Genomic DNA, 14937 nt, shown 5'->3' with positions numbered 1-14937 from the left:
GGGTTTTAACTCCTCATATGGTTTTCAGAGTTTTTAATTTTTTACTATTTCTTTAGTTTTAAGAACAAATTTTGAAAGTCTCACCAATTTAAAAAAAGTGGCTTTTGTGTTTTAAATAACAGATTTTTTTTTTTTCCAATCCAATAGTTTGTTTGCCTAATCTGGACTTGAAGCAATTCAACTACTAGAAATCTGCCATTTTACAGTATCACAATTGGGAAGAAGCAGGTTTTCAAATAATGGAAGAGTCTAAGACCTCTAAAAATGAAAATCATGAACCAAAGAAGAATGCTTGGGCTCTTTCAGAAGAAAGCAAAGCAGTTAAAGTTATATCTAATCAAACTTTGAAAGCTAGAAATGATAAATCCATAAAAGAAATTGGGACCAGCTCTCCAAATAGGAATAGTAGTAAAAAAAATAAGCAAAATGATATTTGTATAGAAAAGACAGAAGTTAAATCATGTAAAGTAAATGCTGCCAACGTAGCAAGTCCTAAAGATTTGGGATTAGTCCTTCGAGATCAAAGTCATTGCAAAACAAAAAAATCACCTAATTCACCGGTAAAAGCAGAGAAGGTACCTGTTTCACAGGCAAAAGCAGAAAAGTCACCAAAGTCATCTAATTCACCAGTGAAAACAGAAAAGACATCCAGCTCCCAGGCAATAGCAGCAGAAAAGGCACTTAGTTCACAGAGGAAAACAGAAAAAGTACCCATTGCTCAGATGAAATCAGAAAAGGTCCCTGGTTCGCTAACAGAACCAGAGAAGGCACCCAGTTTACCGTTTAAAGAAAACATGCGACAGATAGAATTACAGCAGATTGGAAGAAAAATTCCAAGTTCCTTTACTTCTCTGGACAAAGTGAATATTGATGTTGTAGAGGGAGAAAAATCTGCTTTGGAAAACTCACCACGATCTCAGAAGCAACAAGCATGTACAGATAATACTGGTGATTCTGATGATAGTGCTTCGGGAATTGAAGACATATCAGATGATTTGAGTAAGTACAAATTAGATTATCCCAGGGTCACATTTTTGGAGAGATTTTTCCTATGTTAATAGTGTTTAGATTATCACCAGTTTGATTTTAACTACTTTAATTACAAGAAGGACATTAATAATACGGCTTTTTAAAAATGTTTGTTTATTTTGAGAGGGAGAGAAAGAGCACAAGTGTGCGTGTGTGAGCAGAGGAGGGGCAGAAAGAGAGAGAGAGAGAGAGAGAGAGAGAGAGAGAATCCCAAGCAGGCCCTGCACTCAGTGCAGAGCCTGACACAGGGCTTGATCTCAAAACCATCAGATTATGACCTGAGCTGAAATCAAGAGTAAGATGCTTAACCAACTGAGCCACCCAGGTGCCCAAATAATATGGCTTTTTAAGCTAAAAAAGAACGTTTACATTTATTGAGGTGGGTAAAAAGCCTGTGCAAATAGAAATTAGTGGCTCCTATAGTCCAGTATGTAGGTATGTGCATGTGTACACACACAAACACTTTTTAAGTGGTCCTGGTAATATGTAACTCATTCATTCAACAAACATGTATGTATTGAGTTCCTTTTATATGCCAAGCATATATTTACAATGAAAAACCCAAAAAATACAGCCCCAGACCTCAAGGAAGCTTCTAGTTTGATGGGGGGTGATACAGATAAAGTGGTGGTTTAGTTCAGTGCCAAAAACTTAAGAGTTGAGAGAGTACATGATTTAATTGAGGGATTTAGATTTTAGATTGAGAAAATGTAGGACATAAATGTGAGACTGAGAGTATGACTGAGATTGAGTATGACTGGAACAGAATTGAGGGGAAAAGTAGCAAATGATGCAGCTGAAAAGTCTTAGAACAATTGGAGAATGAAGGACCTTTTAGGACATGATAGGCAGTTTGGACTTTATTATGAGTGTTTTGGAAAACACTAAAGAATTTTAAGTAAGGTAGTGCCATGATCAGATACAGATACATATTTTTAATCTTTTTGGCTGCAGTGCAGCAAATTTTTTGACAGGAACAAGAATGGAAGCACAGATTGGTTAGGACCCTTGGAAGTTACTTGAGCTATTGGTATAAAATTCATTTTATTTTGGGATTTTGATCTTAGTTTTAATTAGTTGCTTATAAATGTTGTCTATGTCTTTTGAGTAATCCTGATTCTGTTTAACTTAATGGATTTTTCTTACCAATCTTTTTTCCTCATGTTTCTGTGGCTAGTTGGATAAAACCTTTTCTTGGTATATGAATAACAAAAGAAAGCTATTTCACACTTTGAGAACCTCTGGTAAAGAGTTTAGAAATAGTTTCTTTTTATTTCTGGTGATAGTATGTTGACAGACTTTTTTTTTTTAAATTTTAATAGACGTATTTTTATATGCATAAGAAAAATACCAACTTCATAATTTTAAAGATACGCTTTAGGAGAAGGTCAAAAAAAGCAAGTCAATTTAAAGATAGTATCAAATAAATAACACTACTGATAATGTTTAGATAAGCAAATCTGAACATGATAACATGTGAATAATTTTTTTTTAATTTGTTTTTTGTATTAAAAATTTTTAAGTTTATTATTTAGACAGAGACAGCATGAGCTGGGGAGGGGCAAAGGGAAAGGGAGAAGAGAGAGAATCCCAAGTAGGCTCTGCACCATCAGCACAAAACCCATTGTGGGGTTCAAACCCAATGAAACTAATGCAATCATGACCTGAGTTATAACTGAGTCAGATGCTTAATCAACTGAGTCGCCCAGGCGCCCCAATGAATGATTAAAAAAAATTTTTTTTAAATCTTTGTTTATTTTCGAGAGAGATAGAGCATGAGTAGGGGAGAGGCAGAGAGAGAGGGAGACACAGAATCCGAAGCAGGCTCCGGTCTCCAGCTGTCAGCACAGAGGCTTGAACACATTAACTGTGAGATCATGACCTGAGCTGAAGTCACTCAACTATTTAAGCCACCCAGGAGCCTCATGAATGATTTTTTTTTTTAATGTTTATTTTTGAGAGAGCGCCGGCGGGGAGGAGCAGAGAGTGAGACAGATGATACTAAGACAGGAGCTGACAGCAGAGAGCCCAGTGTGGGGTTCAAACTCACTAACTACTAGATTATGACCTGAGCTGATGCCAGATGCTTAACCAACTGAGCCACTGAGGCGCCCCAATGATTTTTTCTTTGAAATGTATTTATTTTTGAGAGAGCAAGGATGTGAGCAGGGCTAGGACAGAGAGAGAGGGAGACAGAGGATCCTAAGCAGGCTCTGATAACCAGCTGAGCCACCCAGGTGCCCCTGTGAATGCTTGAAGTTGCTTAAAGATCACTTATAATGGTTTGGCCACTTGAGTTAGTGAAAAATCTAAATTAAAGATTTATTTATTTATTTTTATTTGAGAGAGATCACAAGCAAGGAAGAGGGACAACAGGAGAGAGAGAGAATCTTAAGCAGGCTCCATGTTCAGCGCTGAGCCCTTGCTAAGCCTGAGACAGGACTCAGTCCCACAACCATGGGATCATGACCTGAGCCAAAATCAAGAGTTAGATGTTGAATAGACTGACCCATACAGGCGACCATAGGATTATTTTTTAATATTAATTTTTATTATTTTATGTTTATTTTTGAAAGAGCACAAACGGGAGAGTTAGAGAGAGAGGGAGGCAGAGGATCTGAAGTGGGCTCCGTGCTGACAGCAGACAGCCTGATGTGGGGCTCGAACTCACCAACCGAGAATTCATGGCATGAGCTCTTAACCATGAGACTCTTAACCAGCTAAGCCACCCAGGTCTCCTTTTAGTATTTAAAATTTTTTTTTCAAGTTTATTTATTTTGAGAGAGACAGACAAGACAGTGCAAGTGAGAAGGGTGGGAAGAAAGAGGCAGAGAGAGAATCCCAAGCAGACTTCATGCTGCCAGCACAGAGACTTACATGGGGCTTGAACTCAAGAAATTGTGAGATAATGACCTGGGCCAAAACCAAGATTTGGATGCTTAACCGACTGAGCCACTCACGGGCTCCAAGATGCTGGATTTTTAAAAAGCTCCTGAGTAAGATATGCTTTTGAGCAGGATAACCCAACTCATTTCCTTACTTTCATTTATACCACCCTTCATTTTACTTTTTACACAGCCAGAATAATCCTTTTAAAATTATTCAGGTCATGTTACTACTCTTCAAAATGTTTTACTAGTTTCCTATACGTTAGAGTAATAGTTAGCATCCTTGCAGTGACCTGTGAGGCCCTATGTGATCCGTGCTACTGTGATCTATGCTACTGTTCCACTTCTGTGCTTTCATTCTACATTTTTTCCCTCTCCCCTTCTCTGCTCCAACTGCATGGTTTCCTTGCATTTCCTCAAATATGGAGAATGGTCTTCACATTTGCTTTTCCTTTGCTTGGAACATTCTTCCCTGAGATGTCCACATGGCTTGCTCCCTTACCTCCTTCACCTTTTCATTGAGGGTTTTGCTGGGTCACTTATCTAAAATTTACAGTCTTTACTCTTTTTAATTGTTCTCAGTAGTCTTATTTTTTTTTTTTAAGTTCATTTATTTATTTTAAGAGAGAGTGTGAGTGAGGGAGGGGTAGAGAGGGAGGAAGAGAGAGGATCCCAAGCAGGCTCTGCACCAGCCCCTCAGAGCCTGACTCGGCTTGAACTCATGAACTGTGAGATCATAACCTGAGCTGAAACCAGGAGTCAGATGCCCAGGTGCCTTTCTCCATAGTCTTTATTACTATTTGTCATATTTAAAATTTTTATTTACCTTTTTATATAATAATTTTATTGAGATACAGTTCACATGCCAAAATGTCTCATTTAAAAACATACAGTTTAGGGGTTTTTAGTACTATATTCATAGAGTTGTGTAGATATAGCCACTGTCTAATTCCTGAAAATTTTTATCACCCCCAAAAGAAACTGTACCCATTAGAAGTCACTTACTCATTACTCCCTCCTCCTAGACGTTGCCAGCCAGTAATCTACTTTCTGTCTCTATAGGTTTCCCTGTTTTATATAAAGGGAATCATACAACATGTGGCCTTTTGTGTCTGGCTTTTTACACTTAGCAGAATGTTTTCAAGATTCATACATGTTGTAGCATGTACTAGTACCTTACTCCTTTTTATTGCTGAATAATATTCCATTTTATGGCTATACCATGTTTTACTTATCCTTTTATCAGCTGATAGGTCATTGAATTGTTTCCATCTTTTGCCTAGTATAAATAACCCTGCAATTAACATTTTTTTGGAACATTTATTTAAAAATTTCTGTGTGGGTGTGTGTATTCATTTCTCCTTGATATATATGTTGAAGTAGAGTTCTGAGTCATATGATAACTACTGTCTTAACCATTTAAAAGTATATAATTTAGTGCCATTAAGTACATTTATAGTGTTGTACAACCATCACCACTGTCTAATTGCAGAACTTTTTCATCACCCCAAAAGGAAGCACTCTACTCATTAAGATTCACATCCTTTTGCCCTCCTCCTGTCATCTTCTGACAATCACTAATACTAAGCTTTCTGTTTCTATATATTTACCCTTTTCTGGATGTTTCATAGAAATGGAATCACGTATGTTGTTTTGTATGTCTGGCTCCTTCATTAAGCATCGTGTTTTCAAGGTTCATTTGTGTTATATATATCAGTACTTTCCTTTTTTTTTAGAGAGAGAGAGCGAGCATGGAAAAGCAGGGGAGAGGGGCAGAGGGAGAGAGAATCTCTACCAGGCTCCACACCCAGTGCAGAGCCAGATGTGGAACTCGGTCTCATGACCATGAAATCATGGTGGTGACCTGAGCTGAAATCAAGAGTAGTAGGATGCTTAACTGACTGAGCCCCCCAGGCACCCCCCAGGACTTTTCCTTTTTAAGGCTGATGCTATAGACTGAATTGTGTCCCCTTAAATTTTGTATGCTGAAGTCTCAACTCCTGGTATGATTGCATTTGGAGATAAGAGCTTTTAGTAGGTAATTAAGATTAAATGAGGTCATAAGGGTGGGTTCCTAATACAATGGGATTGAAGCCTTATAAGAAGAGGAATAGAGGCATCTGTCTCATTGTATGCATGAACCAAGGAATGGCCTTGTGAGGACACAGCAAGAAAGCAACTGTTTGCAATCCAAGGAGAGAGCTCTAATTAGACACCAAACCTGCTGGCACCTTGATGTTGGGCTTTCCAGCCTCTAGAACTGTGAGAAAATAAATCCCTGTTAAGTCTATGGTATTTTGTTATGACAACCTGAGCTAAGACAGTTGAATAATATTCCACTGTGCGGATATGCCACATTTTGTTTATCAGTGATTGGACATTTGGGTCATTTCCACATTTGACTGTTGTGAATAGTGCTGCTATGAACATTCATGTAGAAGTTTTTGTTTGAATACCTGTTTTGAACTCTTGTTGTTTTGGGATAGTATTAACATCTCACAGAACTGGAGTTTGATGGAAGAAATTTGGGAACTTCTGCCAGATGTTATTTTATATTCATGTTGATTTTAGAAAAATAAATAATTTATTTCTGAATTTTAAAGAAGGTACGTAACTTTCTATAATTATTTATATTGGCAGAAATGACAGTTTTACAAGAGTTGCTGATGTTGCCTTGTAGTGCTTGGCAAATTGTACATATAGAAAAGAGAAAAAGGTTAGAATATTCTTACTACTGTTCTTTATCATGAAATGTAGAAATAAAACTAGAATTTTACCTTTTATTTTACATTACCATCATAAAATCGTTACTAAAAAGCTAAATTATTTTTCTAAATACTAGGATACAATTGCAAATTACTTATTGTGCATCAGTCTTTCCCTGACAATAATTTAAGAATTAATTAGCCAACCTAACATAATTCTTATGTTTGAATCCTTCTAATAACATCTTAAGAGTTTGCCACCTGCCTCTAGAGACTTCTGTGTCCTTGTGGTAGGAAACACTTCATTTCCAAAGGCCTATCATTTCTTCTTTGTTTAGAAAATTCGTGTTATCAAAAGGTAGAATTGACTGTCATGGTTCTTATAGACGGCATGCAGTTGGCTTTTGAGGGCAGAATGGAGAGATCTGTTGTCCATGAACGTTTACTTTAAGTAGTGTTTTTAGATACATCCAAATTTATTTGTTCAGTACACTTTTATTATGTGTCTTCTCTGGTCTAGGTATTAAAATCTGAAAGTACAAAGTTAAATAATACCTAGTCATTAGCATCAAGGAATCTATCATGTGAAGTAGGAGATAGAGAAATGAATACAAATTACATTATTATGCAAATGTGAAACAATAGAGAGTGTTACGAGAATACAGTTGTATAATTGAACAACACAGGTTTGAATTGCACAGGTCCACTTATATGGATTTTTTTTTTTAATTAAAAAAATATATTATTTTTGGGGGCACCTGGGTGGCTCAGTTGGTTAAGTGTCTGACTCTTGATTTTGGCTCAGGTCATGATCTCATCGTTCGTGGGATGGAGCCCCGGGTTGGGCTCTGTGCTTACAGTGTGTAGCCTGGTTGGGATTCTCTCTCTCTCTCTCTCTCTCTCTCTCTCTCTCTCTGCTCCTCCCTCTCTTGTGCTCTTTCTCCTTTTCTTTCTCAGAATAAATAAAAATAAGCTTAAATTTTTTTTTTTAATATTTTCATTTTTTTAAAAGTATCACTACACTCAGCATGGGGCTCAGTTTATAATCTCAAGATCAAGAGTCACATGCTCTACTGACTGAGCCAGCCAGGCACCCCTGATTTTTTTTTTTTTTTTTAAATATAGTAAATATAAGTAAATATAAGTAAATATAGTATGGTACTGTAAATCTATTTTCTCTTATGATTTTTTTAATAACAGTTTTTTTTTCTAGCTTACCTTACTGTAAGAATAAAATATATAGTATATATAACATGCAAAATGTGTGTCTATCAACTGTTAATCATTAGGCTTTTGGTCAAAAATAGGCTATTAATAGTAAAGGTTTTGGGCAGTCAAAAGTTACATGCAGATTTTGGCACCCCAAGCCCCAGTATTGTTCAAATGTCAACTGTATAAAGAATATCAGACTGTCTTCTGAATTAGGTTAAGCTCAAGCTGAATTTTGCAGGACAGGTAAACATTACTAGTTGAAGTGAGGAGGGCCTTGATGGTGGAAGAAAAAACATATATAAAGGACATTGAGACTTGAAGTAGCAATGATCCATTCTAGCACATTTGGTATGAATGAAATGAAAGATGCTTAAGGCAGAATATAAGGTTAGAGATATAGAGAACTTAGCTCTCTTTCTGAAGGTTTTGGTTTAAAATCTGAGAGAAGCCTTCCCTGACTCCCATATCTAAAGTCTCCTTCTCAGTTACTTGCATTTCCCCTTTTATAACACTTGCTACAACTTGGAATTATTGTATTTACTCTGTTTACTGCCTTCATGAAGGCAAGAATGACATGTAATAAGCTAGAGAGTTTAAACTTTATCCTGAACTCTTTGAAAGCCTTATATATTTTAAGCAAGAGAATAATAACATGATTCATTATGTATTTAGAAAAATCACAGTGATAGTGGAACCTACTGTATGCTAGGTATATAATGCTACGTGCTGAAAATGAAAAGATGACAGCACCCAGTCTTTGCCTTGAAGAGATTGCAATGTAGCTGTGAGGTAGGGAAGCAAAGAAAGAAATATTGATGTGGTAGAGATATCCATGAGTTCAGTGAAAGCAAAGAGGGAGGAGCTTGGTGTGGGTTTGTGGTCTAGAGTATGTATGTTATTTTGGCTGCTAGTGTATATTGATGAAGTCACTAAACTGATTTTAGTGATTAATCTTTGGGACTTCAAATAGCTTTTTATCATACTTCAGACATTTTGCAAGATGGTTATAGTGTGTTAGCCTTCTGCAGAGAGTGTCAGTTAGATTTGTCTCTCTTGATAGGTTGGAAGAACAAGATAGGCATTTGACCCATGACATAGATTTTTCTTTGTGAATTCTGATACCATGTATATCTCTTACTTCAATCTTACATAAGTATACCAACTTGTACAACTAAGGAATGTATAAGGAAAGAATCTTTTTTCTGTATGTGCAGAAATTGAATGTTTTCCATTAAATTTTTTTTAAATTTCTCAGTTCTGCTGATGGTAACTAAGTGGTTGCTTCCTTTTCCAGGTAAAATGAAGAATGATGAATCTAATAAAGAAAATTCTTCAGAGATGGACTATTTAGAAAATGCTACTGTGATAGATGAATCTGCATTGACACCTGAGCAGAGGCTAGGCTTGAAACAAGCAGAAGAACGCTTAGAAAGAGATCACATCTTTCGACTTGAAAAAGTATACTATGTCATTTTAGTTGTTTGGAGGAAGATGCATGTTTCATAACTTTTCTTTGCCAAGTACAGCTCTTTTTTTTTTTTTTTCCTTTTATTGCTAAGGCAGAGATAGCTTTCATTTTTCCTAACTTCCCTCTTTCCTTCTTTCTTCTCTCCCTTTGTTCAGTAAATCCTTATATCTGTGAATCTGACTTCATTCATTCTCATTCCAGGGGTCAGCAAACTATGGGGTTATCCTCTTTTTTTTGCTTTTTGGTTGGTGAGTTTTGTGTTTTTTAAATTGTGATTAAAAAAACCCCTACTCCTTGTTTTTATAAACAAAGTTTTATTGGTACACAGCCATGCCCATTTGTTTACCTATTGTCTATGGCTGCTTTCATGCTACCATGGCAGAGTTGCATTGAGTAGTTGCTCTAGAGAGCATATAGCTTGCAAAGCATAAAATATTTATTATTTATCAAAGCATAAAATATTCATTATTTACCAAAGTAAATATTTACCAAAATATTTACCAAAGTAAAATATTTACCAAAGTATTACTTCGTCCCTTTACAGAAGAAGTTTGTTGACCCTTGATTTATTCACTTATCAATAGATACGGAGTGCTTGTTACTTTCTAGGTACTATGCTAGGCACTGGGGATATATTGGTGAAAGTGGCAGTTTATGAATTAGAAGTGAACAGTCCATTTGGAATGATAAATAAATTGGTAAATACTATATGATGTATTACACTTTAACCCTTTTTCGTTGGTTTTCTACCTTTTCCTCTTTTTTCTCCCAAATTTACTGAGTATCTCCAGTGTATTAGGAACTGTTGTAGCCATTTGTATCTTGTTCCTGAGTACTAATTAATTTTTTAATCTAGAAATAAACATTCCTAGCCTTAATAAAAACACTGCTAGGTATTGAAGGAAAGAATCATAAATCAATCTGTTCATAAATAGATATTTGGGATATTTGTGAATATGTATACAAGGAAATAGGTAATCATTCTTGATAAATAAGAAAGGAAAGAAAGAAATGGTATAATTTTGTAGAGTTTAGAAAAATGAGGTCATATCTAAATTGAAGAAGGCGATCCTGGGTTATTAATAGGACAGAGTAGTCACCCTCTGAAAATAGAAAGGAATATTAAGGGTGTTGGGGCCCATAATGTAGAAGAGAATTTAGGTTCTGTACTAGCTAGTCTCCCAAGCTAGTTAGAAGGAAGTCTTTTGCAATTTGCTGTTTTACTTAGTCCTCTCTTTCCTATCATTTTCTTTTCCCTAAGTCTGGAATTAGTGCTATTCTGGATCTGTGTATTGTTAAGATAAATACTGAGTGCTTTTCATGTACCATGATCTGGTGATAAAAAGTTGAACTGGACGTGTGTGGCATTTTTAAAAACATGATGCTTCTCCTCTAGGAGTTTACTGATTAGAGAAAAACATGTAAGCAAATAACAGTAATAGTAACACTGTTGTTTGAAAATGGGATCTTAAAAGAGCGACCAGCTTGAATGCTTTATAAAGAGGTAACATTGGAATGGAGTCTGAAGGAGTAGTTAGGAATTGACTTGGTGAATTGGGGAAGGCTGATATAGGTGAATATTATATGGCATATATAAAGGAAATGTGAAAGATGTGTTTTTAAGACAAGTTGGGGACTGGATGGGGTAAGATATGAAGCAGGAAAGATCAATTCTTGGGAGAAGGAAGAAGTTGGGGTGAAATGGATATTTGATGGTGGTGGGAAAGGATGGCCTGGGGTAAAAGAAAAGCTTGGAAGTGTGGAAGACGTATTATTTGTTGTTTGAATTTGTTTATTTGAATTTAGGCAATAATTATATAAAATGAGTGTGCCAGTACCAGCATAGATGTCTGTAATCTCTTTTCTTCCTGGCACCTCTTTGTCCTCCAAAACCTCTCGTTTTCAATTGAGTGTACTTTTTTTTTTAATGTTTTGTTTATTTTTGAGAGAGACAGAGAGACCAAGCATGAGCAGGGGAAGAGTAGGAGCAGAGAGAGAGGGAGACACAGAATCTGAAGCAGGCTCTAGGCGCTGAGCTGTCAGCACAGCTGAGCCAACCAGGTGCCCCAGTTGTAGAGTGTACTCTTAGTTAACCTTTTTTTTTTTTTTTTACCAGCTTTAGACATTCATTAAGAATATTCTTTTTTTTTTTTAATTTTTTTTTTTTTAACGTTTATTTTTGAGACAGAGAGAGACACAGCACGAACGGGGGAGGGTCAGAGAGAGAGGGAGACACAGAATCCGAAACAGGCTCCAGGCTCTGAGCTGTCAGCACAGAGCCCGACGCGGGGCTCGAACCCATGGACCGTGAGATCATGACCTGAGCCAAAGTTGGACACGTAACCCACTGAGCCACCCAGGCGCCCCCATTAAGAATATTCTTTACTTGCTTTTGATTTCATCAGGTCCTTTGGTTCACACTATACCCATAGATTATCTGATTGAGGAGTAAAGATGTAGATTTTTAAACTGTACCAAAGAAGGAGTGAATCCAAGCTCTTAGATCAGAAGGGTAAATTTCCCCATAGTGAGTGTTAAATGTTGACTAGGAAATACTAGTTGACTAGTATCGTTGACTAGAATTTCCATGCCCAGAAAAAGGTTTATTAGTGTGTGTGTTTAATGGCAAAATAAAATATAACTATAATAAAGGAATTTTAAAACATTTTTTATTTGTTTCTCCTATGAAACTAGAAGCTTCATGATAGAACATTTTTGTCCTATTTCCTGTTGTACTTAATATATTATTGCCTTGCACATAGGAGTTAGCCAATAATTGGAGGTAGTTTGCTTAGTGATTAAAGTGTATGGGTTTCGGAGTCATGGGGTCTATCTCTGCCACTTACTGGTTGGGTAACATTGGATAAGTTATTTAACTTCTTTAAACCTCAGTTTCTTCATCATTAGAATAGAGTTGATAAAAAAATAACAGCTCATTGGCTGTTAGGAGGGCTAAATACAGTAATACAAGTAAAGTTCTTGGCATAGTGCCTGGTATGTAGTAACCACTAAATAAAGATCAGCTATTTGTAGAATTGAATTTACCAAGGAGAGCAATTTTTATTATTACATTCTAAGATGATAGAAGCAGTTTTCAGTGTTAGAGATTTATCCAAGGTCAATTGAGATGTCATCTCAAGCTTTCTGACTCCCCGTTCAGTGTTAGAACAAATTTTTCTTATAAAAAAAAATCCAGACAAGTCCTTGTCCGCTAATATTTTACAACTGAAAAACTCGTATCATAAGTTATTTCATGACTCCCTCATCAATATTCATAGCTTCAGGTGTTCTGTATTTATGCTTTTGACTCCTGAATTGACCCTTCTTGCCACATTCACCACTCTTCTTGAACCAAGTCAACATCATCTCTCCTCTGGATTGTTGCAGTATGCTCATAATGGCAATAAGCTCTTCCTGCTTCTGTTCTTGAAGGAATTAGGAAGAAGGCAAGTGATCCCTTTAAAAGTAGATTAGATCTTGTAATTCTCTGCTTGAAAACCTTCAGTGTCTTCCTCTCACACTTGGAATAAAAGCCAGGGTCTTTTTAAGGGGCCCTGTGACCTGGCCCCAATTACCCCTCTGCCAGTCATATACTAGGCTTTTTGCAGTTTCTCAAACATATTAGCATATTCCTGCCCCAGGGCCTTAGCATTAACATTTCCTTCTGCTTAGCATGTCCCTTATCAAATATCCACCCAGCTTAGTCCTTCACTTCCTTTAAGTTTATCAGTAAAGTCTTAAGTGAGGACCCTTTTTTAAAAAAGTAGTTAATACTCCCACACCATATTCCTATTAATTTGTGCATTTGTTTATTTATTACATGTCTCTGTACACTAGAATGTAAACTGTGAGAACAGAGAATTTGTTTTGTTTATATTTCCCCAGCTCCTAGATAAATGTCTGACATAGTATGAGCTAAGAAGGTATTTAGGGAGTTAAGTATTAGTTGTGGTTAGAAACTAAGAGGTAGGAGTCTCTGCAAGGTCTTAATTCATTCCCCAAGAAGGACAGATTTGAAAGAGTTTTTTTGGTTTCTTTTTTGTCTTTAAGTTTTTATTTAAATTCCAGTTAACATACAGTGTAATGATAGTGTCAGGTGTAAAGTATAGTGATTCAGCACTTCCATACAACACTTGGTGCTCATCACAAGTGCTCTCCTTAATTTCCATCACCTATTTAACCCATCCTCCTACCCACTTCTCTTTTGGTAACCAGTTTGTTCTCTGTAGTTAAGCATCTGTTTCTTGCTTTGCCCCCCCCTTCTCCCCTTTGCTCGTTTGTTTTGTTTCTTAAATTCTACATATGAGTGAAATCACATGGTATTTGTCTTTCTCTGACTTATTTCACTTAGCATAACTCTCGCTCCATCCATATCTTTGCAAATGGTGAAAGGATTTTTATACTACAAATCGAAATGACTATCGAACTGAATTTTCCTTTTTGCTTGTTGCCTTGGACAGATTATTTAATTCTTGAGATTTAGTTGCTTTGCCAGTAAAATGCGGAGTCATTAAATGATGGCTGTATTTATTTTTAGTCTGGTAGGATTGTTGGTAAATTTGGGGTGAGAGAATCTTTTTGTCAGGAATTGCAGCCTATTGAAGATCGATCTGAGATAAAAATTTAAGCATTGTTGCAATTTCAGTATAAGGCACTAGAAATAATATTTTAAATTCAATGTGTATTTATTGTGTGTTTATAATTTTTCATTGTGTAATCAATATGGATAGAGCTGGTTTTGGATTCAGATATACATGAATTTAGATTCAGCATCTCCTACTTAATGTTGTATCCTTGTGAAAGTTACAAGCTGTATGAGCTTTTGTTTTCACATGTATAGAATGAAGATAATACCAATCTAATTGGATTATTAGGGGTATTAAAGTGACAAATTATATGTGAAAACACCTAGTATGGTGCCTAGCACATAACAGGCCCTTTGAAATTACTAAGTTTTTAAAAATTATTTCAAGAGTAGATTTATAAAGTATGACTAAAGTACTATGATAATTTTGTGTGTCAGAATTGTTCCCTTCAGAATAGTTGACTCAAGAGAGTATCCATTTATTCCCATGAGATTGAGATTCATTGGAGTGATTTTGGAACTCAGCTTTTGAAACTGTCTTCCATATTTGCAGTTCATTCTTTTGAAATCCCCTATTTGAGGGTGGATTTTATTTTTTATAATAAAAAGACAAAGTTTGAAACTGGTTTTTGGGACAACATTGGAATAAGACTAAATAACAAAACTGACTTTTTTATCCTACATTGGATTCTAAAGACTATATTACATTATCATGTTGTTTGAAATTAGTGTATAATCGCCTATGGTGACTGTTTTGAAAAGGACAACTATCTTTTTGGTATATAAGTACTGATTTGTTTATTAAAAATTTATTCCTTTAATGACTATTTTTGTTACTTACATTTATGTCATCCAAATATATAGTCAAAAATTTACTTCTCTGTTTTCTGAAAATATATTTTTTAACTTTTCAGCGCTCACCAGAATATACCAATTGCCGATATCTATGCAAACTTTGCTTAATTCACATTGAAAACATCCAGGGAGCTCATAAACATATAAAGGAGAAACGACATAAGAAAAATATTTTGGTGAGTTCTTTTTACAAAA

General features: G+C 35.8%; 1 protein-coding gene across 15 annotated transcripts in view; it reads left to right on the top strand.

The window, feature by feature from the left end:
* Positions 1–14937, top strand: part of TUT4 (terminal uridylyl transferase 4) — a 134996-nt gene that overhangs the window by 27090 nt on the left and 92969 nt on the right. For 13 of the 15 annotated variants that reach the window (XM_042997163.1, XM_042997161.1, XM_042997162.1 and 10 more), the window contains 3 exons: positions 148–999; positions 9129–9292; positions 14802–14918. In XM_042997163.1, the coding sequence (XP_042853097.1) occupies positions 240–999; positions 9129–9292; positions 14802–14918 (1041 nt within the window). In that variant the 5' untranslated portion in view covers positions 148–239. Of the gene's footprint in view, positions 1–147; positions 1000–1982; positions 2060–6557; positions 6634–9128; positions 9293–14801; positions 14919–14937 lie in introns of those variants that run through there. The other 2 variants (XM_042997172.1, XM_042997173.1) reach the window with 2 other exon arrangements.

Source organism: Panthera tigris, chromosome C1 (assembly GCF_018350195.1).
Source record: "Panthera tigris isolate Pti1 chromosome C1, P.tigris_Pti1_mat1.1, whole genome shotgun sequence".
Classification (NCBI taxonomy): Eukaryota; Metazoa; Chordata; class Mammalia; order Carnivora; family Felidae; genus Panthera; species Panthera tigris.
The sequence above is the reverse complement of the archived record's forward strand: the minus strand, read 5'-3'. Positions and strand labels throughout refer to the sequence as shown.